This window comes from Xiphophorus maculatus, chromosome 4, assembly GCF_002775205.1.
Source record: "Xiphophorus maculatus strain JP 163 A chromosome 4, X_maculatus-5.0-male, whole genome shotgun sequence".
NCBI lineage: Eukaryota > Metazoa > Chordata > Actinopteri > Cyprinodontiformes > Poeciliidae > Xiphophorus > Xiphophorus maculatus.
Window position 1 is genome coordinate 6947459 of NC_036446.1, and position 27507 is coordinate 6974965.

Below are 27507 nucleotides of genomic sequence, written 5' to 3' on the forward strand. Positions count from 1 at the left end.
TTTGCTTAATGACTCACAGATATTATTTTCCAGAAGAACTATTGTTGAGCTGATTTTCATGGTGGGGAGTACATAAGAGGGGCAGGTAGCCAGCCGATCCTCTGAATTTCACAAAGGCCCAAGAGGCCTCCATGCTTCACATCACCAGAAAATGAATGCCATACCTACCTGTAGAGAGGGAGTGGAAGTAAAAAAAGTCAATGAATTCCAAGACACACAAAAAAAAAAAAATATATATATATACATATATCAAAATAAAAATGTTTTGTGAAACACTAATTGTTTTTTTTTTTTATTAATCAGGTTTTTTGATTTTTTGTATTTTAAAACAAATTAAATTCTGCTTAAAATTAGAACTGGGAGCACCCAAGTCCGCATTTACTAGATTTAATAAACTTGACTAAATGCATAAGGCATTTTTAAAAAAAAAACTGTGACCCAAATTCCATTTTATTCCTGACAACAGACATGTTTTCTGAGAAAATCAAAAGCACAAATAATAGCAATAATTTAATCACAAAAATTAGTCCACTTTGTTTATTTTTGCTAAAATATTGCAAGTTTACTTGTTGAACAGGTAAAAAACAATGTTCAGAAAACAATTCTTCATTTTTATTGAAAAAAAGAACTCATAATTCTGTGACTTATGAACACTTGCAACATGATCATTTTGGCCCATATAACAAACATTTTGGACACCACTGGTTTAGACCATCCCAGACTTTTCCTCTTTAATTAGTGTCAGATAAATAGAAAGCTTTCTTTCACACATTGGCTGCTTTTCACTCATGTTCGGTCCACTTCTTGTATCTAGCAATGACAGCTCGCAATTATCAGCAAAAATATTCACACTTCAATTATGTAGGCAACACAGACAATGTGTGGATAAAAAGAGTTCTTGTTTAAATGAGACCAGAATGGAACTGGTCAATATGTAAAATGTTTTGTATTTTTTTTTAAAAAAAACACTAACACACTATCACCTTAAACACATTATCCCCATGATAGCATAAGGTGTTGGCAACATTATTTTGTGGGGAGACTTTTTTTTAGTTGAAATAGTAGAACTAGAGAGAATGTTGCAAATTTCAGATTTCATTGAAAACCATCTATCCCTTTCCTACCTCTTCACAATTATTGACAACTTTCTTATCAAACTCAATGAAAATTGTTGCTTGACAAAATAAGAAAAGGTTAATAGGGTGGGAGGATAGTTTTGAAAGGCACTGTGTGTATTTAACTAATGGAGGCCAAAAAAAAGACAGGCTCTGAAGTGTGTTTTTTTGTTGTTGTTGTAGTTTCTTTTGTATTTTTCAAAGATTCACCTTGTATAAAGAAACTGTGTCTTTTTGAATGATTGCTAGCAACAAATGGCCTAAAGATCCTGGTTTAGTTTGGTTCTTTTTAAAGGTTCTTCCTATATGTAGATACCACACTGGTTTATTTGTGGAATCAATAATCTTTCTTCCTGAAGGACTCATAGTCTTGATCTTAGTGGCCTACACAACCAATTTAAAGAAAAAAAATGTTTTAAAGTGAAAATGTTCAGGTACTGGACTGGAAATGCAAGAGAAATTTAGAAAAAACCAAGAAAAGTATAGCAACATATGCAGAAATCAGATATTAGTCAGTACTTTTGCACAGTGCTTTACTGAATGACTGAAGATTCACAAATATGTGCCCATATTTTGCATATTCAGATTTGCAAACTTTTTTTCTAGTTCATCCATATAACAGATGGAAAGCACATGGCGAGAGTCAAACCTAGCTCTGCCACATTCCTCCTTATGTCAAGTGGCCTATAATGTTGGGACATTTATCCCAGGAGAGCTACATGTAGCAGCTCAGGGTAAAATCAGAATCAGTCATGACTGTTAGACCTCTGCAATGAAATCCTAAAAGGGCTTCCACAGCATTTTACTATGTAACATACAACTTCTCATTTACCAACCACTTCTACTGTGTTAAGTGTTAGAAACAGGTTTCATCATAAGGCAAGAGGACTGCTGGGCAATCAGCAGCACATTCAAAAAAAAGAGGCACCCAGAGAAGAGGAAGCAAAGAGGAGAATAATGAGCCCTGAGCCAAAAGGGAAACCTTGAGCAAATATAATTAAGTTGAACATAATAACTACATAGTGTAAATTGTAGAATACCTATGTGCTGATTGACATTCTGTACGGACTGCGTTTGGTCTTCCGCTAACTGACGTTTGCGACAAGCACTTTCAAATGATTTCTGTGCTTTTTCCAATATGACTTCACAGAGAATCAAATCACTTTCTGCTTGGGGAGATGCACAAATCACTCAGGCATTTGGTGATTCTCTCCCTCTGCTTGTCAGTTTTGCAACGTTGTACCATTTATGTCAGACTCTTGTCTCTTTCCTGCACTGTATTAAATCAGCACTGGGAAGATGGAGCAGTTTCCGATCCTACATGAGTTTGCTCACTTAAACCATAAAAAGTGACATGTTAGGGTACCAGCAATGGCCGTGATCATTATTATTCTGTCACTTGCAGGCAGTAGAAACAAGTCAAGTTCATCAGTACAATAATAGTGTAACATTTAGATTGTGTGCTAAATTAAATGTGATCGTTTTTATATTTTTAGAAAAACTAAAACACAAAGGCCTAAAAATTGATGTGAGCTACAACATGAGATGAAAAAGAGGTAATAAAGTTAGAGAAAACCCCACTGGGCAACTAAGAAACAGGTTTCATAAAAGCTAAGATAAAAAAATGGTCTCAGCAGAACATAAAGGCAGCACATTGTGCATAAATGAAGGAGAGTTGGTTTGCATTAGGAGGAATGAAACCTTCGGAGTATCTTTGATGTTTTTACCCTAGGTGTTTCAAGGCAAATTGTGTTTATGTGCAAAGTCTGCAAGACTCTTGTTGTATGTAACCGTCTGTGTCAGCAAGTAGTCACGGAGCTCATGGGAGGGAACTCAGTTCCTACAACACACAGTCAACATCTCTAAAGCTAAAAAAAGAGAAAAGATGGCGACTTGAGGAAACTGAGCATGAATTGTGCTTGACAGCATATAGAGCCACATTTCTATCCATTTGAATCACATCAACAAGTTCATTTATATCCAGGCAATTCAGTACAAAAAGTGAAGCCAATATATTTACAAATTCATAACTGACATAGTGAAATGCTTCCTGGTTTGTTTTGGTCAATTTTGCTATAGATATAACTCTAAAATCTGTAATTTTTGTGCCTTTTCTAATGCATGTTTTCCTTCCACTCATCTTTCTGTTAATATGCTTTGGTACTGAAGTCTGCGAGCGGTCAGTTTCATTTGTAGCTTCATTGACCTTTTGTGGCTAGACCTCCTTGTTGTCAGTGACTGCTGGTGGACAACTGTCAAGACTTAATCTTGAGCAAAATGTTATGCATTAGAACATTTTCCAAGAAGCTGAATTTTGGGTTTTTATGAGCCATAATCATTCATCATATAATGAGTCTGAGTTTTATTTAAAATTAGTTCTCTTGAAATAAAAACATTTTTATTTGTGAAGATCCGTTTTGTCCTATTCCACATGGTTTCGTATTGGGTTTACCTTGCAGTAGGAGGGATGAAGGAGCGAACCCTGAACAGAGATGGTTTATAACAGAGGAGGAAAGGAAACCAAAAACGGTGAGGTTTACAGTGATTAATGGAGTGTTTCTGTAAACAGAGCAAGCATACTGTGCCTGTATGCCAAACAGATGAAGAGACAAAAACATGACATTCTTTTTAATATCCACTTATCTGATCACTTCATACTGTATCATTTCAGACTAAGGGAGGCAGGCTAATATTGATGTTTTCATTTTACATGCCATTTAATGATTTCCTCTTTCTATGATAATTACACTGTACAATTGAATGTTGTTTGTTGTCCACTGATCAAAAATTGATCATTTTGTTTGATCTGCTTACTGTTCACTTTATTTGAGTGAGTGCTTGCTATAATGATACTTATTTTCCACTGGAAACACTTTACTCTTCACTACAATGGTAATACATATATGAGCCCTTTCGGCATTGGGAGTAAAACTTAATGTGCCAATTAGCTAACATGTCTCTCACATAAAACCATCTTTGAGCTAAAAATCTACAGTAGGAATAATAAGCAATTGTCCAAATATGGTAAAACTGGTATAACCTACTGTGTTCAAATGTAGTTTGACAAAGTTAAAGGTTATGCAAAACATAATCTAAGGATATAAGTCATATATATATAAATACTGCATTAAAACTTGTAACAATGTATATTATTGAAAATGCAGTCAGGCTTATTTGAGATCAAGAGCATATCATCATTTCATTTCCTGCAATTTCACCACTTACAACCTCCTTCTGCTTTATCAGCTCGACTGAGCTAATTAAATTCAGTCACTGGATAAAATGCAGCTGCAGCTGACTTTGTAAATGATTGAGTTTTAGCTGCCTTGTCTGAAAGCACTGATCTTCTCAGAAGCTTTCAGAAACACCAAAGTCAGTCACAGTTTGGAACCCCAACTATTTTCCTCAATCTCTGCTTCCCCTTTGAGACAGTGTGACTAAATGGCTGTATCCAATCACTGTGCTGAATTACGAGTGAAGGGAGCTGCAAAGTGAATTTTTATAATTCCCCACATAAGACGGAGCTTGGACTGAAAGCGCGATCCCAGCAAGGTGAAATCCACCTTCTAATCCCTTGCCAAAATCTCAGCTGGGAAAATAAGAGAGCTGTTCTTCCCTTGGTTTTATGTTGGTGGGTAGTGTGAAAACTAAAACTGCAATAAGAATCCTCTATTTCTTCAGCTCCCCCACTGATACTTCTTCCCTTTAGCTACTGCCAAACTCCAAATTCGCTCTGGCTGTGGACAAGCATACAGTTAATAAATCTAACCACCAGCAGGGACGAGCTTGCAATATAGTGTGTTGTTTGTAAAAGTATCTCTATGTGTGAAAGGAACCGATAGTGACTAATAAAAGTAGCCATGTAATAGATGAAAACAAAGTCGCCCATAACTGCAAAGCGGTGAAAAATGATATATAGTTTTCAAAATGTTCTACATGTCTATAAAAGATGAATAAAGTTGGTGGCTATGAATAAAGATAAAAATAAAATCGGGTAAAACTAATTGCCCTCAGATGTCTCTTTAGAGACTTGTTTTTGTCAAAACTTCAGTACAAACACAGTTATTCAGTGAACCCCTCAAAGGATTGTGACAAATGGCATTATAACAGAAAAAAAACACAGATCAGGAATAAAGCCAATCCCCCATGTACAATAAGCATGGGGGATTGGTCTAATCAAAGTCTAGACTCAAATCCAATTGAGAATATTTGGCAAAACTTAAAATATGGTGTTTATAAATGCTCTCTAATCAACCTGGCTGAGTTTAAAGTCATTCTGTAAGAAGAATGGTAAAAAGGTTTTGCCTTTCAATGCATGAGTCTGGCTAAGGTGCAAAAGAAAAAAGTGTGAGTCTAACTAATAACATCCCAGTAATTTATACACAAGTTGTTGGTGGTTTTAACATGACAAAACATATGAGGATTCAGTTAATTTCTTACCTCTTTTGTTAAACTGAAACCCTTGCCTTTGAATTTATTCAGTGGACTGAAACATATTTCCACTGTGTGATGAAAAGCAGCAAAAAAAAAGTTTCAAAGTGCAGGGTACATTATTCATTATCACATGACAAACTGATGACGAGGCATCAAAGCCATTCCGTATTTAGGTATGGATGTTCTTTGCCATGTCACGGCTGAAAGGAAGGGTCATATAAATTGATATGCAGGTGCACGGAGGCACAGGGTTCCCTGCAGCATGCAGGCAGCTCTCTTGTCAGAGGTCTACTGAGGCATGACATGTAAAGCCACACACACCCGTGCACGCCCACGAACACACACGCATCTTCCCTCTCGGCAGCCATCTACCGCATGACGACTGATAAAAATATCACAGGCCCTATCAGGCAATTAAACAGGGAGACACAGCAGAGTGTGCTGGCTGCTTAATGGCTTCAACTTCCCCGCAGAGAAGTCACTGTGACTGGCCGTCTGGGGGGATTCAGACTACTGATGGAGTGGGAATCAGAAGGAGGGAGAAGCCCTTCCACTGGTCACAGTGAACAATTTTTCTGTCATGTGCTGGAAGTTTCTTTGGACAGAGGCCTAAACTAAAGGTGGAGTTGTTTTATTCTTTTAGCAATATATAAATGTTGCCCCTCAGTGTTTTATATAATTATAAATGAATTGTTTGAGCATCAATAGCATAAAGAAGGACAAAAAAGTAAAAGTTTGAACTCAATCATAAAAATGTAGATTTTCATCCTATGAGCAAACAATGAAAAATATAAAACAAAAATGTATTTCCAGCATATGAACCATAACTGAAAGTTTGAGACCGGGGGGGAAGAAGTGTGCAAGTTTGAATTGCATTGGTTGGGAATTCCCTTATTAATTCTATTAAAAACTGTAATTGTTGTTGTATCAAACTAAGTTTTATAGATTCAACCAAAGAAATTATATTTTTAAGTACTTAAAATAAAATAATGTATTCTCTTTTTCCACTTCACATTTGTACACTGCTTTCAGTTGGTCTATTACATGATATCTCAATGAAGTAGACTATGGTTTGTGTCTATAATTAAAATAACATTGTGACAAAATTGAAAAAAGAAAAACATTTTGTACCTTTAGCTTATCCTGTAAATGGTAAAGTGCAACATGCTTTTTTCTCAATTAATTCTAGCATTTCTTATGACCTTTTCAATTCAAATACATTGATTTATAATGTTTATATATTTTATACTGACATAAAAATAAGGAAACGTGAATCAGACCAGCTATTGCTGATCAGATTTCAGACACCATCTCCTTTGTTGAGACACCCCCACTCTGATTTTTGGGCTTCGTAATCAATGAACAGCTCAGCTTTGTGTCCCAATCACTACCAAAATTGGTTTCGCTGTGATAAACAACTCTCAATCACCTCCACAACATTCCTGGAAATGTGGAAACATTCTGACTCTGGAAGCCAGCCTGCCTGCACATGTGCAACATCACATAGGTGACATATCTACACTCCATAATGGACATTCTTGGATGCCAAATGGACATTATCAGCAGGCTGAATGAAGTTGGTATCAGCTCCATGTCTCAGCCCTTGCCATGACCACCACTCTCACCTCAGCAGGGATTCTTTGATGAACTCCATATCACCTCACACAATCACAGTGATACAAGGTGGCACCGTCCTGGACATGGACAGAGACATGGCTTTGTGTGGAGTTTGTGTGCAGCCGATACCGTTGTGTACTTGAGAGAGAGAGAAAGAGAGGCAGAAAATAAATCAAATAGATACCACAAGAAAAAAAAACAAGTGAACGTGTGTGTTCAATGTTCCCTTGGTTTGGGCTTCAGCTAATGGACAGAGATAGTATGTTCTCCATTACAGAGCAGCATTGCCAATGACCAAAATGGACACACCATGGAGGCGGAGAGTGTATTGAGGAGGGAATGTTTTGGAAAAACCTCTCAACTGATATATGAGCAATACAGAAACAGTGGAATATTGAACTTGTGAAACCATAAATTCTGACATGGATAAAGCCTTGTGAATTAAACAGGAAGGTTTTCAATCAGAGATGAAAAAATTAAAACATCACAATCCTAAACTAAACTAAAGCTTACCTACAGTTCTTCATATGTTGACTAATCTGAAAAATGAGGAGGTGGATTAGAGGTGAATTTGTATTTATATCCTGGAACATTTTTGCATATTCATTTCATTTATTTTATGTGGATTTCAGGTGAAATTGCAACAAAAAGCAGTACGTAATTGGAAAGTGGAACAAAAACAACATAGTTTGGAAATTAGTAAATGTCATAAACGTGTGACATGCAAATGCTTCCAACTTGCTCTCCTGTAATACCCGTAAATGAAGCTCAATCAGATTCATTACAGCACAAGAAGCAGCAATTTTCAAGACTTGCCACATATTCTCAATGTGATCAGATGAATACCCTTTTATATGCTTAAGAACTTTGATCTGCTGAAAGGTGAACTTCACCCTGATTATTTTTGCAATCTTTAAACAGCCTTTCCAAAAGGTTAATTTTGTACTTATTGCCCTGTCCATGCCTTGTGGCAAACTTTAAAGGCCCTCTTTCTGACTTTCTTTCACCACTGGCTTTCTTCTTGCTATTCTTCCATATATTTGTGATATGTAAAACTAATAGTTTTCCTTTCAACTGCTTAAAAGACCTAAGCTTTGGATCTCCACAGCTGTTTTGAAGTTACTATGTTAAACACTGTCCAGGCGTGGTATGTTTGAAGTTATGCCACACTCTGTCTGTTTTCAAAATATGCATAATTTTTCTTAATGCGACGTATGAAATGCATAGTGTCCGTTGATTGTGTCAAACTTGTCTGGGGCATACTGGGAGATGTCACTTCATCAGTATAGATGTCAATTATAATAAAAGACAGATAAAGGCAAATATAACACACAGAATGAGAATCAAAATGGGGAAAATTCTGTTTACATAATAGTATAGTATCTGCTTTCCTCTAGCAATAACATCTAGAGGAAAAGAGCCGCCAAAGTCAGTTGTGGCCCTGCCTGCGCTTCTTCCACAGCTCAGCCTCCCTGTGTGTGTGTGCTGCAGACAAAGATATGGCTCTCAAAGGGGCCTGTACAGAGCGGCTCAAAGGCTCCCATTTCTGCTTGCTCCTCTCAGTTTCCCTCAATCACATTTTTTGATGGAAAAAAAATCCAGTGTACACATTTCAACATGGTGTAGCACTGACAAAATGACTCATTACGCCTTGCTTTACACTTCCCTCTCCCCCTCCCAGGATTTTTCAAAATGGCTAGCACCTCCTTGTGCTGGTTTTAGTCCGTCACCCTGCCTTTGCAGTGACCTTGAGACGGAAATGAAGGCAGGATGTTGCTCCCGTAACCGCTGCAATACAGTTTCTCTCCCCCATTTGATTAACACCCACAGATCAAAAATGTATCTCATTTACAGTGACAGCCAGGGGGAGGGTGGAAAACACCCTCTTCATAACTACTATCAATCACAATAGGATTAGAATGCCTCTCTCTGGTCCTTTTTATTTCTCATTAACTTAAAGTTGTTAATGAAACAGAGCTGATTCATGACAACAGAGACTTTTTATAGCATCTACCATGATTATTTCAGCAAAGAACAAGTGTATAAAAAAACATATTTTAAAATCTCTAACTCCCCATTATGTTCCCTCTGTTTCATTAAAAAAATAGTAAAATTTTTCATTGTTACAGCGGTACATGGCCATTGCTAATAACAAAGAATGTTTCTGGCAGCAAGATGCTCAGATTAAAGGATGTGACAATGTGTGACACAAAACTGTCTGTTGTGATCAACCACTTCTGATGGCAAAAAGATCCACACCCCCTTGTGAAGAAACTTGACACTGACCATGTGATCCAGAAGGAACGCCATTCTTCCAAGTCTCGGTGGAATGAAGACGCAGACCCAGAAATAAATTAATCAATACATAAATGTGAAGCTGTAAAAGTGGAAGGCAATCGTACTGTCTGAGCTGAATTAATGAGGTGCTTTCTTCCATCCACATCTCAAGGTTTTTAAAGCTCATCAACCATCTTTGCCATCCACTAATATCCTCAGGCTGAGCAGAGGAAGCTGAAGGAAAAAAAAAAAATCAAATGCCAGTCACTTTTTAATAGAAATTAAAATCAGTTGAGCTTAAAGCGCCTTATATTCAGTGGCTACTCGTGGCTCAGCTGAGGATGAGGGTGAAATCAGGGGATCCCAGGGCGGAGAGGTCGGACCCCATCCAAATTCTGTCCCACTCTGACCACCTGAGCCTCTGCTTTCAGTGTTCTCTTTACTGGCACCTGATTCGGGCAGCACAGAACCAATTTGTTGCTTCACACCAATTCAAGGCGCACTTACCCTGCTGGGTAAGTGCTCCTCTCACCTATAGGTTTTGTTTTTGTTGTTGTTGTTTTTTTCAGTACCTGAGGCGATTACACGGAAATACAGCAAAAATAACTTTACAGTTTGCTCAAACTAAAAAAAAAAAACAAAGTACATTGCATAGAGTAATTGGCGATCCCTATGGTTAACAGGACTTGTGGTATAGGCAGCATTATCAGGACAGGCCCAATGCCATTTGCATACAAATTGGCCAGATGGTACCTTGTTGTTATGACAACGGCACACAGCTCTCAGAATTCATTTGGAAGTGAACTATAAAAGGGGAGCAGGCACCAAGAACCACTGTTATTGATGAAATTCCCTTTGCTTTTATATAAAGAAAGATGTTACTGAACCTTTTTACACACCTGAAGCTAGTCACAATACAAGAGTCGATACGTAGATACACTGACCATGATACATTGGCCTCTGTATTAAGTGGTGAACAAACTATTTCAAACCCTCAGAAGACAATATCCGAAACAACAGCCAAGTGTTTGAATATAAAGTTATCCTGCCGTAATGCTCCAATTTCAGGGTTCTTGTTTTATAAATCATTAGTAATTTACATCCAAGAGACTTTTTATAGAGCATTGTCCTCTTTCAGGGTTCCCTTGATTTTGTAAAAATGTGGGCAATTCCTTGCTATGAGTCATGTCAAATCCTGAGAGCCAGGGAGAGAAAGCTAACTCTGCTGACGACACAGTGTCCTCTACTGGCAGAGTGTGGCAGGCAGTTTACACAACTGCTCGCCTGGCTGGACAGATAATATTTAGCTCAAGGGCAAGTGAACTGATGCTTTTCCTAAGTCATTGTGGCTCAGTTTACTGGTCAGGTAAACTGCGTTGCGTTGGACTCCATGAGAATTCTGTTAACCCAGCATATTTATTTATTTCATAAACCCCCACAAGATGTTGGTTTAATCATTGGCCTCAGTGCAACAGTCAATCCATCACAGGAAACTGTTTGTAGCCCACAGAGGAAACAGCTTCTGATTTGTGATGGGTTTTGGTTTGACCCCTCACCTGATGTATGAAACACATGTTACTTTTTCCTCCATGGTGTGTGAAATATGATACTTCAATGACTGTCCTGCTACAGATTGTCAGAGTCAACTGGCTAAACTACCTCAGCCTGGACTGAAACACCTGTATCAGCAGCAATACAACACAGAGGGTGTATTTGTATGTGCATGCATGTATTACATCTCAACCTGTGAGGGTGGGAGCTAAAGGAAGGTGACACATTGTGCCTCTCTAGCATATAAATGGGCCCCTCTGCCCTCTGGTGCAGCGGCATGACAGTTTTGTAAGATTCTCCTCCACAAACGTGCAACATTTCTCAAGGTCACAACTTGCCTGCAGCACGGATTCTTACCAAAGCAGCATCATACTAATTTGTCACTTACCATCCAATTCAACATGGCAATTCGATGGGGACTCTGCGGAACAGGGAAGATAAGCCATGACTTCAGTGTGGCCATGAAGACTCTGTCGGCTGAAGATCATCAGGTAACAGAAGCAAGAAAGCTCATTCTAATGTCAATATTCAGCTGTGTGTTGTACTCAGAATAGAAGCATAAACATGTACTTTGTTCATTTTGCAGATAGCAGCCATTGCATCACAGAGCAGTGACAGTGCCAAGGAGTTTGCAAAGAAGCCCAGAATACCAAAAGTTTATGGAAGTTATGAGGAGCTGGCCAGAGACCCAGATATTGATGAGCTAGAAGTTCAGAACAAGTAAGCTGTGCAGATAGATAATGTTTTTTTGCTGTCAACTTAAGATAAAACATCTGTGTCCTTCGACATTGTCTACCTGGGAGGGCTACACACAGAGCATTTTAAAGTTGGTCTGCTGTTCCTACAGGCTGGGAAGAATGTCCTGTGTGAGAAACCCTTTGCAATGAACTCCAGACAGGTCAGTGACCTGCTGAAGGCTGCCAGGTAAACCAATGTGTTCCTGAGGGAGGTAAGGTAGATTTCTGTCCATCATGAATTTTTGTATAATTTACATTACACCCCTTAACACTATTATGTATCGACCTATCATTTTAACAGTAGAATATCATAAAACAGTAACACTCCCACATTGCCTTCCTTCATTTAACACAGTAGCATACAGTACATTTGATCAATTCAAAAACTAACCAGTAACTGATGTTTTCTAGACAAGTCATGTCATGTCATTTCCAGCTGGTCAATTTATCCTTTTGTAGGAAGAAAAATTAAACAAATTGGTGTTGTCCCCAAAAACTAACTTAACCAGTCATGATACTGCCGAACTTTGAACCTCCAGGTCTCTTTATGCACACAACATTCAGAACAGGCCATGGATCAGATCAGCGACTTGATTTCCCCACCTTTTGAACCAATGCAACATGTTTTTTCAGAAAGTCAGTCTTTATGGGAAGTTAGGAAAAAGTGACATCAGCTTAAAATTCACCATAGAGTTAAAAGATGTATTTTCTGCACAACCTTTTCATAATGACAAGCTGATGTCTATCAAGCAGTTGGAGGTCTTAATTGACTAGACAAATTGCTTTGCACGTAAAACCAGTCTCAACAAGACAGACTATGTTAAGAATTATAGTAGCAATTTGCAACATCAGCAATAGTTGGGTTCTGCTGCTGTAGTGCTGGGTTGACTATTTTGTCCCCTTTCAGGCCACCTGGTCCCGCTGTTTTCCAGTGTATGCCGAGGTGCATAAGCTGTTGGCTGAAGAGGCAGTAGGTGAGGTGAAGCTGGTGAAGGCCTACTTCGGCTCCCCTCAGCTCCACATCCCTCGCTAAGTTGAGAAGGAGCTCGGAGGTGGAGCTCTGCTGGATATTGCCTACAATATCTGCCTACACTTTTACTGATGGTGTTTAACAGCGAGAGGCCAGAGTCTATCCAGGCCTCGGGTGTGCTTCTTGACTCTGGTAATTTTCAGCATGCAGGACTTGCAGGAGGGCGTGGGCTGTACTTTATTATTATTAACCAAAGAGCGTGAATCAGTTAATCGCAAACTGAGCAAGACTGAAGTGGGAGTGAAAAATCCCTGAGTGACACATAAAAGTTACTTACACATAAACTTCAGAGTAAACACCCCAGGGTGTAATTGTTTTAACTGAGAATTCAAGATTTATTATCATTATGAAAATGTCAAACTAATCCAAATGCCCACACGAGAACATTTATACTGTGTATCTGGGAGGAAAGACTTTAGACTTTCTGATTATTAAAAGAAATATTATATTTAACCACAAAAATTTAAGCTGAATTAATTAATGCATCCATATTATTATTATTTTTATTATTCTGTTGTCATTGCTGTTTTCATTTGTATTTCCTCTTTTCTCTTCTAGTCTGTTATTTTCAATCTACTGCTTAAACCAAATATGGTTTGACTTTGTTAAAGTCAACTTTGAACTAGGAGGATTTTCCAATTTCAACCCTTTTTAGAGCTAATCTGCCATTTACATTGATTGCAATCAGTCTCAACATGACAAGAAATTTGAAAATAAATTACAATAATGTGAGAATTGTCCACTGAACGCATTGTAATGCTTTTGTATGTCACTAAAAGTATATACATTTGTTTTTATATTTTTGGCGGGAGTGGATGAGTCTGTGGTTGTGGTTATGAAATTCTCCAGAAAGAGGATGGCTCTCTGTGCCTTTTCAATAGCTGCTCATTTTTCAAATGATGCCGTCATCAGTGGCACCAAGGGTTCTATTAGGGTACGTTTCACCAACACTGGGCAGAGCCATTTAACTTAATTAAGAAATAATGCATATGCAAAGACAAATTCAAAATAACTCTCTTGAAAAATCAAGTAGAAGATTTGAGACAAATATCTGATAACTTAGTTAAGTATGGACTGTTAAAAAAGCACCTTGTCTGTTCCCTTTAGGGGCTTGGGCCAATGCACTGCCCTTCCACACTGGTGCTGAATGACAAGAAGACAGAGTACCCTCTGCCTGAACCGTGCCTTCCTCTGAACTTCACCAACAGCACTGGGCTTCGATACTTGATGGAGGAAGTGAGGCAGTGCCTGTTAAAAGGTAGGTCAGGATGAAAGGGAAGGTGTGCATTTGTCTTCAAAAGATTACAAGGTTTGAACGGCTCAAACCACTGTTTCAAAGAACACTGCAATTCAGTGAAATAGTTGCATTTTTGGTGGCTCCTGAAGAAACTTAAGATGAAAAATCATACACGATGTTATCTATCTTTCTGGATCAGTTTGATTTCTTCTTTCTGTCCTTAGAGTGTCCTCTACAGTATATTATTATTAGATGCTTGTTTTTTATCCCTTCCTCCCATTTGCATAATCTTTTTATCCCTGCTTTACCACACTCTTCGCTTCATTATGAATATGTACATGAATTTTGCTGTGTTTCTGTTACACTTTCTGATCGTCCTGCTTTGCTCGTCTGTTTGTGCAGGACTTAAGGAGAGGGTACGGATGCCTCTGGCTGACTCCATCCTACTGACAGAAATCATGGATGAAATCAGGGAACAGGTGGGAGTTGTCTTCAGCCAGGACAGAAAATGACATCAGTCCATAGAAGTAAATTCTTCCTTTCCTGCAGTGAACCTGTTCAGAAAGGGCAGAGAGAGAGTTGCTTGAGGCAGAGTTTGGATTGTTGAACTAAACAGATCACACATAAGCCTGAACACAGTATTTTTTTTTTAGATTTACTACCACAATCAATAGATGAATAAATGTCTGAATTCTTTATAAATAATTTTGTTGCCTCTGGATTGTCACAAACATTATTTTGGCATGACATATTAGAATATTGACATATTGGAGTATATGTGAACACATGAATGATTTATTAAAACATAGATAAAAGCACATATTTAATCAGGAAAATCCCATCATAAACAAATAGACCAACTGTGTTGAGCTCCAGCATCATTTAATTCATATTTGTGTCCTTTCCAGATAAACAAAGCATTCACTGTAAGATCCCAGATAACACAATATGAGTGAAACAACATTGAAACTATGTCAGGCAGAGACACTGAATCTATGTTAAAGCCTGGCATTGAAACGGAATTGAAAGTGGTCGGTGACTTGCATGCTGAATCAACGTTAGGGTTTCAACCATAACTGACACTATACAAGTGTTGATTCAACCATCATCTGTATATCAATTTGTGTGAATATTTGTGTTGATTTTACATTGAATCAGTGCTGATTCAACCATCATCTGACTGTGTATCTGCGTGCACATATGAGTTTATTTTATATTGAATGAAAGCTAAGGATTTTTGTGCAATTTTGGTCTGATAGGTCTACATCATAACATACCACTAAAAGTTACAGTACTTCACTGGTGTTAAACAGACTATTTTATTGGCAGATGATGGGTATATGTCGTTCAAAATTATCTTACTTTAACATATTTCCTAAAATGTGTGTACAAAATGTTGAAAATGGCAACATGGCATTAATATAACATTTTATTTAAGAAAAAGAGGGATAGATCTTTAAACATATTTGACTCCTTTTTCACTGTCAGACCCACAGTCTATAATCCATGAAAGAACAGCATCCATGAGGTTAAGCTTTGTACTGTATGAACCAGGAAAACGGTACAAGTTGGGGTAACCCAAGTTTGACTCTGGTTGGCGTCACTTTGGTTCCTTGCGATGCCTTCCTCCCGTTCTGACACATAATGAAGCCACTTCTCTACAGTTTCGCTGCAGTCCACAACAGTCAGCTTTAGGTCAAACTGCTGAGAAGTAGCTGAAAAACACAAAAATAAGACTGAGAAAGGCATCGGTCAGAAAGATGATAAACATTTGAAAAGTCTGAAAGACACTGAAATATTAAATAGTGTACTGGTTATAGGTCTGTGAACAAACACAAAGCATACAATTCCCCATGTTCACTCACCGTTAAATGAATAAGGACATGCTAATGAATATTCATTAATATTTATCTTAATGTTAGTTGAAATATACAATTACATTTACCTATCAAGCTGCAGCGTAGTGTAGCATTTATGATTATGCACTCATGTTAAAATGAGGGAATCAATATTTAAAATAAAGGGCTGTTTATCAGAAAACCTAAAGATAAAACTCAGGGAGGATCAGGGTTGATTCAACAGAGACAGAATAGAGCAAAAAGTGATTGTACTGTAGTTGGAAAAAATGTTTACAATTTATACAGGATAAACTTACATCCATCAAGTAACTGGTTCAATCTTCCATTAACCACAAACATTTCCAAATAATTTGATGATTAAATTAATTCAAAAATGTCCATAAGCTGATAAAGACAAGTAGTAATAGTCCAGTTCAGTTTAACCAGTTACCAATCAAGACTGAATCAGTCATTAGCAGCTTTAGATCAGGTGTCTTCTTCTTCTTGAAATTTATTGGCAGTTACCGCCACCACCTGGTAAGGAGTGTTATATCAGTGGTCCACCTGCCTTAGTGTTTTAGGTGTTTCCCTTCTGCCACACCTGGATTGAATCTGTAAACGATCAACAGCCTTCTGCAGTTCTTGATGGCTGCAGATTATGCAGTCATCTAACTTAGTTGTTCTGGCATAGAGGCACATTTAAGCATATCAGTATGCGCATCATAATAAATAATGAAAAACAAGTGATTAGAAATTATTTAAAGCCCACCTGCAGCAGCCAGGCTTACACTTCCTTGTCCACCACAGGCTCTCCCAGACCAAACAATAAGGCCAGCCCTATTTTTAAAAATACAAGTCCCACAAAATCTTGCAGGATTTCATACTTGGGCCTACAGTGGTGGGCAGGATAAAAAAAGGAGACATGACCTCAATTATTAAAAATATCTGGTTTGTCCCAAAATAACCAAGATTACTATAGGCACAAAACAATGCAGTTATTTTTCAATAAACACATTTAAGATAACAGTAATATAACCAAACTTATCATAAAAGTGCTCAGAGTAAAATTCAATTCAGAAGCCAGTAGCAAAGTGGCTGTTAGGTCGGACAAACCACTGGAGTAAAAACGGGGATGCGGACCGATCCACTCCTTGTAGTGACTTGTAGATGTTTTTGGGTCAACATGTTATCCACAGCCAGTAATAAATTGTACAGAAAGGAATCACAATCCACTGTTCTCAACATGTAGTGCTTAATTTGAAACATGATTAACTCCCACCTAGTAATAAAATGTTCTGATCCAGAGCTCAAGAAGGGGGGAGGGACAGGAGGAATAAAGAGGGGAAAGTTGGGGGGTCAGGGGTGAGAGAGGGGGGCATAAATAGGGGAAGGCTGGGAGGACTGGGGGGAGATGAAGAGGAGGTGAGGAGGGGTGCAACAAACAGCATACTTGGATTCAAAACTGATTAGACACTGGTCCTCAAGGCAAGCTGACCTGCATGTTTTCAATTCAGCAAAACCCTGTCAATCAGCCATCAATTAAAATCATGTATGCTGAATTAGGTAAATATCTCAAACTTGCAAGGCAGTATGCAGTATGGACCAGTGTTGAAAAACACTGGATTATACATTGGCATTTCAATCAACAGAGTTTGACCAGAAAACAACTTTGATTCAATGACATATTTTCAACATTAGTTAATTGGCTAGAATTGGATGATTGTTTGATGGTTGGTCCACCAAAAATCAACCATTCTGACTATAAACAACATTGAATTATCATCGTGTGCTATCTGGGATGTGTGACTGATGAATCTAATAAAGAACTGATTGCAAAGGTTTGCTTTCAAATAGCATCATTTGTAGAGAAATATGGAGATATCTCTGTTTTTCAGTGTGTCAACATCAACTGCATTAAAATACATGTACTTCACAAAATTATTTAAAAAAACATCACGTTTGTAATAAAACAATGCATCATGATATAAGTGTTTTTAAGGCCGGAGAAATACTTTTGACACAAGCTCATGTATTATTGTTGTAATTTTTACTTTTTTCTCTTGATTTTAAGACCCTTATACGGACAAACATTGCAAATTAGCGATGGCTATGCTAATGTTTAAACATATTAATTGTTTCTACTTGTCCATATTAAATAAATGAATGGTTTCCAAGCATCCACGCATTCATGATGTTCACATATTAAATGCACGTGCAAGTCAATATTTGAAAATTAGTGTGACGTTACTAGAAAACCGACCACATAAAAGGAAAATTGGAGCTCTCTCGCCACCTGGTGACAGTGAACGCCTACTACCGCGTCCTTCAGTCCTTCAGTCGGCGCTACCTTGTGAGGGCAGCGACAGCTGAGGACCTTGATTCAACATGGCAATCAGGTGGGGAATCTGCAGCGCAGGGAGGATCAGTCATGAGTTTACTGTGGCTCTGAAAACTCGTCCTGCAGAAGAACATCAGGTGGGTTTGTTAAGCTGCAGTGAAAATCACACACACTTCCGGCGCCTTTCGGTGCAAAGCGTTATGTCGGGACCTCTCGGCAATTGTTCTGAGTGAAAGTTCTGCAAAAAAAAAAGAAAAAACACATTCAGTTTCTGCTTCCGAGCTGAACGGATAGGCTTAAAATTTGCATGCACTAGATGTTAGCGAGTTGTAAGTTGCAAATTACAGGCCGTGGTCGACATGTATTTGAACTAACAGTAGGAGCTATTACCCTTTCACAGTAAAGTATGCAATATAGGGGCGTCTAGATGTTTCTCCATTATTTTTAAATATCCACTTCAAAAATCATCTTACGGAAGAAAGTCGTTTGAGGATTATTTTTTGTATTCTAGAGTACACTGTAAAAGAAATGTGCTGTGCATCCACTGCATATTTATGCCCCATGTTGTGTTAATATAGAAATTTTCAATAAAATGGCTCAACATTTATTGTTGTAACATGATAAATTGTGACAGAGGTCAAGTATGCTGTTGCAATGTGCTGTTAAAGTAACAAAAGAACATTTTGTTAGAAAATATTGTCAGTCATGTCAAAATGTCAGATTTCAATGGAACTTAATATTTTTACAATGTGTACTGAGATCCTCAGGAAGGTGGTTGTACTGTAACTGACTGTATTTACAGATTGTGGCTGTTGCAGCTCGTAGATTGGAGGACGCTGAGGAATTTTCCAGAAAACACAACATCTCTAAGGCTTACGGCGGCTACGAGGACTTGGCCGCAGATCCAGACATAGGTCAGTGTCCATCTCCCAGATCTCTTTCAGTTTATCTTTAATTTTGAAACTTTACAATACCTCCTGCTCTATATTAAATGTTTTCTTATATCCAGTTGTTTTAATTTTCTCTATATTTCATACTGTTATTTCTAAAAAAGCTTGGAGAGTATCAGTCAGAGTTGTGTTTGACCTGTGTGTAGATGTTGTGTATGTTGGAGTCATCCACCCGTACCATCTGGAGGCCTGTAAACTTTTCACAAATGCTAAAAAGAACGTTCTGTGTGAGAAGCCGCTGATCATGAACGCCAAGGAAGTGAAAGAGATTCTGGACTCTGCCAAAAAGAATGATGTCCTCCTCATGGAGGTAAGCATGTAGCAAAGCAGGAAGAAAAAAATAATTTCTCTGTATACAGTTTACTATTGCACACTTGAAGACCTTGAAAATTTAAACAGTTTAAAACATGTTTTCTCTCCAGGCTGTGTGGACCCGTTTTTTCCAGGCCTCTGTGGAGATCAGAAGGCTGCTGACTCAGCAGTACATAGGGGCGGTGAAGATGGTCCGTGCGGACTATGGTGTGCCGCTGTTGAACTTGCTGAGGGACCCTGATGGGGCATTATTAGATCTTGGTATCTATTGCCTTCAAGTAATAAATGTGGTGTACAACGGAGAGAAGCCGGAGAGTATCCATGTCAGCGGGGTCTGCATGGAGACGGGTAAGGAGTTAACAGGATGAGGTATTCATGTAACCTCAGAAGCTGTGCCAACTCGGTGACATTATGAGAGATGCACATAATGTCTAATGTTTTTTTTTTTAATTTTGACTTGAGACTCACTGATCAACTTGTCAGAAAATGTTTACTTAATTGTTTCTGATTTGTTTAGTCAAATTCTAAAACATGCATCTCCCTCTTCACCCCCCTACCCTGTTAAATGTTTCAAAAGTAAGAACCAAAATAATAGGAGTTTGGTTTCTAATAGGAAAAGTTGGATTGATGGATCTTCAGCTTTCACACAAACTTTGAGCTTTTTAAAAAAAATTTCAGTCTTTGTTACAGTAAATAATTCCCTACCATATTTGCTTATCTTTACAACTTTCTCTGCTCTGAAATGCCAGAAAACTAACAATGTAAAAAAGTCCTTATTTTAAAGTAAAGAAAATGTAAATTAACCATCACACATTAAAATAAGTACATCAGGTCAAACTTAGAACATGGATCATTTCATACCTTACAAATCTGATATAAAAGAAATGTAATCTAATTAAAATGTTCCCAAAACTATTTTCACCTTCTGATAGATCTTGTAGAAATTGTAAATTGGCTTACAACTCTTTATTTTCAGCTTTTGTGGCTGTAATTTGAGTTTTAGCATCTTTTCTCTACCCTGTGTTGTATGTTCTCATCCTTGTAGGAGTGGATGAGACTGTGACTGTGATTCTTAAGTATTCTAGAAACAGAATGGCGACATTCACCTGCTCTGTTGTGGTCAAGCTGCGCAATGATGCCATTATTGTTGGGACAGAAGGCAAACTCGAGGTAGGTTACCAAGGATGGCATGGCAAGAATTCATAAAGACCATTGAGTATGTTTTGTAGTTTGAGGATTTTATGTAGAAGAAATGTGAAGTGTCTTGAATCACTGGTTTGACATTAATCCGATTCACATGCTCCAGGTCCTTTCACCTATGTGGTGCCCCACAAAAATGCTTGTTCTTAGGAAGATGAGCCAGAATCCGGAACCTGAATGCTTCTATACTATCAACCTTACCCACATCCCAGGGAATCGTTGCGAGGCAGATGAGGTCCGCTACTGTCTGCTCAATGGTAATGAGACATCAGCATTTTGCACTCTGTAGGTCTGGTACCATTAGCTGCCTCTAAGATCCCAGAACCCCCTGCCCTCCAGGACCATCATAGAAGATAATGTTGTGCTTGAAGCTACCGTTTCTGTGTAAACAAAACTGAAGAGTTGTGATTTGTGGGGATGGCTTCAGTCAAAACATTTTCATAAATGTATAAATGCAAGCAGACAAGATTCAGCAGAGTTAATTCACTGTTCAATATGGTGGTGGCTATACAAACACCCAGTGTATCGTACATAAATAGAAACATAACTTATAATGGAAATACTTAATATTTTGCAATGGTTTGGAAGATCTACCAGTCAATTATCAATCAGCATGTTTTTAAATAAAGTAGAGCATGTTTCACCACTTAACCTTGTAAACAATTTTATGCCTAATTTAATATAAAGTGTTTCAAAATATACAGGCATAGAGAGCCTAAGACAGGTGTTTCAAACTCCAGTCCAGAGGCCCGGTGTCCTGCAACTTTTAGATGTGCCTCTGCTGCACCACACCTGAATAGAATAATTAGGTCATTAGCAAGGCTCTGGAGAACTGATCTACACAAGGAGGAGGTAATTAAGCCATTTCTTTCCAGTGTTTTGTACCTGTAGCACATCTAAAAACTGCAGGACAGCGGCCCTCAAGGACTGGAGTTTGAGACCCCTGGCCTAAGGCATGTTGCTTGGTAGCTAATAATTGTTGCAACCCCGACAGCTCATGGCGATACTGTGAATTATTGGTATTTGAGGGGTTTGTGACCCAAACTGGCCACAAATGGCTAAAATCCATGAATTCTTGGGCTCTCATCAAAAATCTAGTATAACTGCCTATTGTAATAGTTCAAACACCAAATCAGTGACGTGCAGACTATTAAAAACCATGGAAATCATGGGAAAATAATAATGCTAAAATCATTTATTTCTATTTTCACCCTGTGGTTTGTTCTTTAAAGTACCTATTTTTCATTTAGATTAACCAATTCTGATTGGATTTTTGCATTTTCCCATTCAAATGCTCAAAAGCAAAGCGGGTGAGGCAGCAGCGAGCTGAGCCTCACCTGGGATTGCGCAACCTTTCTCCAATTGCGCTGGCTGCCATTCTGCTCCTCCTGTCTGTATGTTGCCAATAAAATGGCTATAAAACATTTAATATGAACTGATTTTCCATTTAGCATATGTATGTAATGTACAGCATTTTTTTTGTCACCAACTGTGTGTAACGTGTTTCGTGTGCTGAGGAGCGATCATAAATGGCGAAGAACAAATAAGTGGTGTGGGTGTCTGTGTTAAAAAAGGAAAAATATGAGGTATTGACAAAAAGTTGTACAAGAACATAATTAAAAAGGTGAACAATTAACATCTTGCATCTAAAACTGCATAAGCTCCTCCATCTCTGAACTTCTGTGGAACATTTGTCTGTAGCAGCTGACTCATCAGTATGTTTCTCTTTGCAGGACTGAAGGAGAGTCCAGTCATACCCCTTGCTTACACTCTGCTGCTGGCTGAAATAGAGGAAGAGATCCGCCGACAGTTGGAAGTGGCGTACAGCCAGGACTGCCAGTAAAAGTTCAACTTATTCATGCTGTGATTAAATACAACCGGTTTACAATGGAGACTAACTTACTCTTCTGTTCCTGACAATCATTTTGGAGCAACATGGCAACCAGGTGGGGAATCTGCAGCGTGGGGAAGATCAGTCATGACTTTGCTGTGGCTCTGAAAACTCTTCCTGCAAAAGACCATCAGGTTAGTGTGCCTGCTGCAACAGACAAAAATCCCATGTGTGATTTAAAACGTGCCTCCGTATGTGTCTTAGTAACATTATTCCGGGTACTTGACTGCCTCCTAGTACTTTTTGTAAGATAAATGTTTCATAAATTAAGCGTGCAGGATGTTAAGCAGTGTCTAAATGAAGCAAACAGTCAATGATTTTGTAAAATGTTTCCATTTTGATTAGCTGCTAAACTTTCTACCGTATACCACAGAACAGGACGCATGTAGTTCTTTCTGGAAAATGAGTCTGGCAGTAACGAAGAACTGGAAATGAACAATTAAATTGAACAGTCTCAGTCATGCATTTTTACCAGTCAGGCAAATGTTACTTCCCCAAACTACAAAACAAAGTGAGTTTATATGAACGATCCCCTCTGCTGGATGACAAGTGAGATTGATAAAAAGATGTAAACAGATTACTTGTGCAGGATTTTTTAATCGTATGGAATGGCTGACTTCATTAAAAAATAACAATTTACCTCTAAAGTATTTAGAATTATTGTATATCATCTGTGACTTTACAGGTTGTGGCTGTTGCAGCTCGTAACTTGGAGGACGCTGAGGAGTTTTCCAGAAAATACGACATCGCTAAGGCTTACGGCAGCTGCAAGGAGTTGGCCAGAGATCCAGACATAGGTCAGTGTCCATCTGTCAGAGGGTTTTCAGTTTATTTTTAATTTTGAAACTTTACAATACCTCCTGCTCTATATTAAATGGTTTCTTATATCCAGTTGTTTTAATTTTCTCTATATTTCATACTTTTATTTCTAAAAATGATTGAAGAGTATCAGTCAGAGTTGTGTTTGACCTGTGTGTAGATGTTGTGTATGTTGGAGTCATCCACCCGTTCCATCTGAAGGCCTGTAAACTTTTCACAAGTGCTAAAAAGAACGTTCTGTGTGAGAAGCCGTTGGCCATGAACACCAAGGAAGTGAAAGAGATTCTGGACTCTGCCCAAAAGAATGACGTCTTCCTCATGGAGGTAAGCATGTAGCAAACCAGGAAGAAAGAAAATATTTCTCTGTATACAGTTTACTATTGCACACTTGAAGACCTAGAAAAGTTAAACAGTTTAAAACATGTTTTCTCTCCAGGCTGTGTGGACCCGTTTTTTCCCGGTCTCTGTGGAGATCAGAAAGCTGCTGGCTCAGGAGTACATAGGGGAGGTGAAGATGGTCCGTGCGGACTTTGGTGTGCCGGTGTTGCACGTGCCAAAATCGTTTCAGAAGGAACTCGGTGGAGGAGCATTACTAGATCTTGGTATCCATTGCCTTCAATTCATAAATATGGTGTACAACAGAGAGAAGCCGGAAAGTATCCAAGCCAGCGGGGTCTGCCTGGAGACAGGTAAGGAGTTAACAGGATGAGGTATTCATGTAACCTCAGAAGCTGTGCCAATTCGGTGACATTATGTGAGATGCTACTTTACACTCAAGTGAGTTAAGATTTTTATAATTGTGTGCAGATTCCTCCTGGGATGAATATTGAAAAGAAAAGCTGCTTTTTATTAAATTTTGTCTTGATACTCACTGATCAACTTGTCAAGTATTGAAATCAGAAAATGTTTACTTAATTGTCTCTGATTTGTTTAGTCAAATTCTAAAACATGCGTTTCCCCCCATCCCGTCTTTTAAATGTTTCAAAAGTAAAAACTAAAATACAATTTTTTTTTTTATTTTTTTTTTTAGGAGTTTGGTTTTTAATAGGAAAAGTTGAATTGATGGATATTCAGCTTTCACACAAACTTTGAGCTGTGTATACATTTTTTTTCAGTAATTTAAATTAAAATTCAGTAAATTTTACAGTAAATTCCCTACCATTGTTTATCTTTTACAACTTTCTCTGCTCATAGAAGCTCTGAAATGCCAGAAAACAATGTAAAAGTGCTTCTTATAAAATAAAGAAAATGTAAATTAACCATCACACTGATAAGTACATCAGGTCAGACTTAGAAAATGGATAATTTCATACCTTACAAATCTGATATAAAAGAAATGTAATCTAATTAAAATGTTCCCAAAACTATTTTCACCTCCTGATAGAAATTGTAAATTGGCTTACAACTCTTTATTTTCAGCTTTTGTGGCTGTATTTTGAGTTTTAGCATCTTTTCTCTACCCTGTGTTGTATGTTCTCATCCTTGTAGGAGTGGACGAGACTGTGACTGTGATTCTTAAGTATTCTAGAAACAGAATGGCGACATTCACCTGCTCTGCTCTGGTCCAGCTGCATAATGATGCCATTATTGTTGGGACAAAAGGGATAATCCAGGTAGGCTACCAAGGATGGCATGGCAACAATTCAAAAAGACCATTGAATATGTTTAGTAGTTTGAGGGTTTTATGTAGAAATATTAGAAATGTCTTGAATCACTGGTTTGACATTAATCCGATGCACATGCTCCAGGTCCCACCTCCTATGTGGTGCCCCACATCACTGGTTGTTAATGGGATGGAGACCCAGTATCCGGTACCTGAATCCTACTTGCCTCTCAACTTTACCAACAGCACAGGGATGCGTTACGAAGCAGAGGAGGTCCGTCAATGTCTGCTCAAGGGTAATGAGACATCAGCATTTTGCACTCTGTAGGTCTGGTACCATTAGCTGCCTCTAAGATTCCAGAACCCCCTGCCCTCCAGGACCATCACAGAAGATAATGTCGTGCTTAAAGATACAGTTCCTGTGTAATCAGAACAAACAAAACTGAAGAGTTGTGATTTGTGGGGATGGCTTCAGTCAAAACATTTTCATAAATGCAAGCAGACAAGATTCAGCAGAGTTAAATCACTGTTCAATATGGTGGTGGCTATACAAACACCCAGTGTATCGTACATAAATAGAAACATAATTTATAATGGAAATACTTAATATTTTGCAATGGTCTGGAAGATCTACCAGTCAATTATCAATCAGCATTTTTTTAAAATAAAGTAGAGCATGTTTGTAAACAATTTTATGCCTAATTTAATATAAAATGTTTTGAAATATACAGGCATAGAGAGCCTAAGGCATGTTGCTTGGTAGCTAATAAGTATTGCAACCCAGACAGCTCTTGGCGATATTGTACAATCTTAGTATTTGAGGCGCTTGTGACCCAAACTGTCCACAAATGGCTAAAATCCGCAAATTCCTGGGCTCCCCTCCAAAAGCAAGTATAACTGCCTATTGTAATGGTTTAAACACCAAATATATCTTTATAGAAACTGTGTTGGCACTTGTAACTGAAGCTAACATCTACAGCCTTCCTTATTTTGTTGGGGGTGAACTGGATTGACTGCTTTGTAAACACCAGCTAATGGCAACAAGTATTTCTGCTAATATCTATTGATAAACAATAGAGAAAAAGCAATAATATTTCTGATAATACAGTCAGTTTTTAATGAAGTTGCTAAATCTAAATTCTTGTCATGAGACATTTTTCATGATTATACGATAAATTCCCACTGCTATTACAGAAACATGCTGATGGAGAGCAGCAATTTCCACTGCTTTTCTATTGGAAACTCTAGTGTAAAACTTGTAGTAGCTCCAAGGGTCAGAAGACCCTTAGCTTTGTTGGATTTACCCACATAAATAGTTTTTGTTAATTATTGGATGTCGTAAATAACAACCATGAGTTCAGGTCTTTGTGTGAACCTACTTTATGTTACAAACATCATATAGATGAGGCATTAAAAAAAGCCACTTCAGGAATAGTCATGAAATGTGGGATGCTTGGGGTTCAATGCAGCAGGAGGGTGTATGTCAAAAAAGGAAAAAATGGGAGGTATTGACAAGAACATAACTAAAGAGGTGAACAACTAACATCTTGTAAAACGGGGTTTAAAAGTCAACTGCATTAGCTCCTCCCATCTCTGAACTTCTGTGGCGCATTTGTCTGTAACAGCTGACTCATCAGTATGCTTCTCTTTGCAGGGCTGAAGGAGAGTAAAGTCATGCCCCATGCTGACTCTCTGCTGCTGGCTGAAATAGAGGATGAAATCCGCCGGCAGGTTGGAGTGGTGTACAGCCAGGACAGCCAGTAAAAATTCGACTTATTCATGTTGTGATTAAATACAACCAGTTTACAATGGAGACTAACTTACTGTTTACTTCAAGAATAGTTAATTTCATGTGATTTAATTTATAATTTTGTAGGAAAACACTGCTTGACCTCCAACTATGATTAACTTCTTATTATTTTTTGAAATATAAACCACTCAAGATGACCTCTCAACCACATGTTAGGTTAGGAAGCTGTTGTCTTTTCATATTTACATGTTGTACACCAGCTTTGGATACAGATGTATTGAAACTCACTGAGCACCTTCAACAATGAAATGTAAAATCTTTGACAATCTGTGAAATAAATATTCTAGCCAATTTCTAAAAAAAAAACAAGGCAAATCTGTTTCTTTAACCCAATTTTTTAATAAGTTTGTTCAGCAACATATATATATACAGTTCATATTGAATGCGTTAAAATTTATGTAAAAGTGGAGTATAGAGACTTTTTTGTTTCGTGTGAATTAAATTGACAAGTTATCATTTCTGAAAATTTGCAGTGTTCTTTAACTTGGCAATTAAGATAAAATATAAATAAACCAACCTGGTCTTGTGTTTATAAAAAAAAAAAAAAAAGGTTGTGCCACAGGTGGTTGCAGAACATGACAATGAGTCTTTACATCACTAGACTTTGCAGAGTTAAAGATGTGGCTCTCAAAGGGACCTGCACAGAGCAGCTCAGAGGCTCCCAATTCTGCTTGCTCCTCTCAGGTTCCCTTGATCACATTTGTTGATTGGAAAGAAATCCAGTGTACACATTTCAACATGGTGTAGC

General features: G+C 38.0%; 1 protein-coding gene and 1 pseudogene across 2 annotated transcripts; both read left to right on the forward strand.

Annotated features, from left to right (window-relative positions):
* The first annotated feature begins 11395 nt into the window (after positions 1 to 11395).
* LOC102230393 lies at positions 11396 to 14510 on the forward strand (annotated as a pseudogene).
* A 3634-nt stretch (positions 14511 to 18144) lies between these two features.
* On the forward strand, positions 18145 to 27053 carry LOC102230657 (trans-1,2-dihydrobenzene-1,2-diol dehydrogenase-like). Of its 2 annotated transcripts, none has more exons than XM_023333007.1 (14): positions 18145 to 18311; positions 18977 to 19088; positions 19271 to 19434; positions 19547 to 19784; positions 20482 to 20606; positions 20743 to 20893; positions 22370 to 22475; positions 22565 to 22661; positions 23213 to 23324; positions 23507 to 23670; positions 23783 to 24035; positions 24835 to 24959; positions 25095 to 25245; positions 26604 to 27053. In XM_023333007.1, exons 1-14 carry the CDS (start codon positions 18222 to 18224, stop codon positions 26711 to 26713), a joined length of 1998 nt encoding a protein of 665 aa, XP_023188775.1. In that variant the 5' UTR covers positions 18145 to 18221; the 3' UTR covers positions 26714 to 27053. The 2 variants fall into 2 exon arrangements, with proteins under 2 accessions (XP_023188775.1, XP_023188776.1); XM_023333008.1 differs by having other exon boundaries at positions 22568 to 22661.
* Positions 27054 to 27507: the final 454 nt, after the last annotated feature.

Coding starts and splice junctions, on each gene's coding strand:
- LOC102230657 (XM_023333007.1), top strand. CDS start 18,222: ATGGCAATCAGGTGGGGAATCTGCAGCGCAGGGAGGATCAGTCATGAG. Junction 24,036..24,834: donor CGGGGTCTGCCTGGAGACAG/GTAAGGAGTTAA, acceptor TCATCCTTGTAG/GAGTGGACGAGACTGTGACT. Junction 24,960..25,094: donor GGACAAAAGGGATAATCCAG/GTAGGCTACCAA, acceptor CACATGCTCCAG/GTCCCACCTCCTATGTGGTG.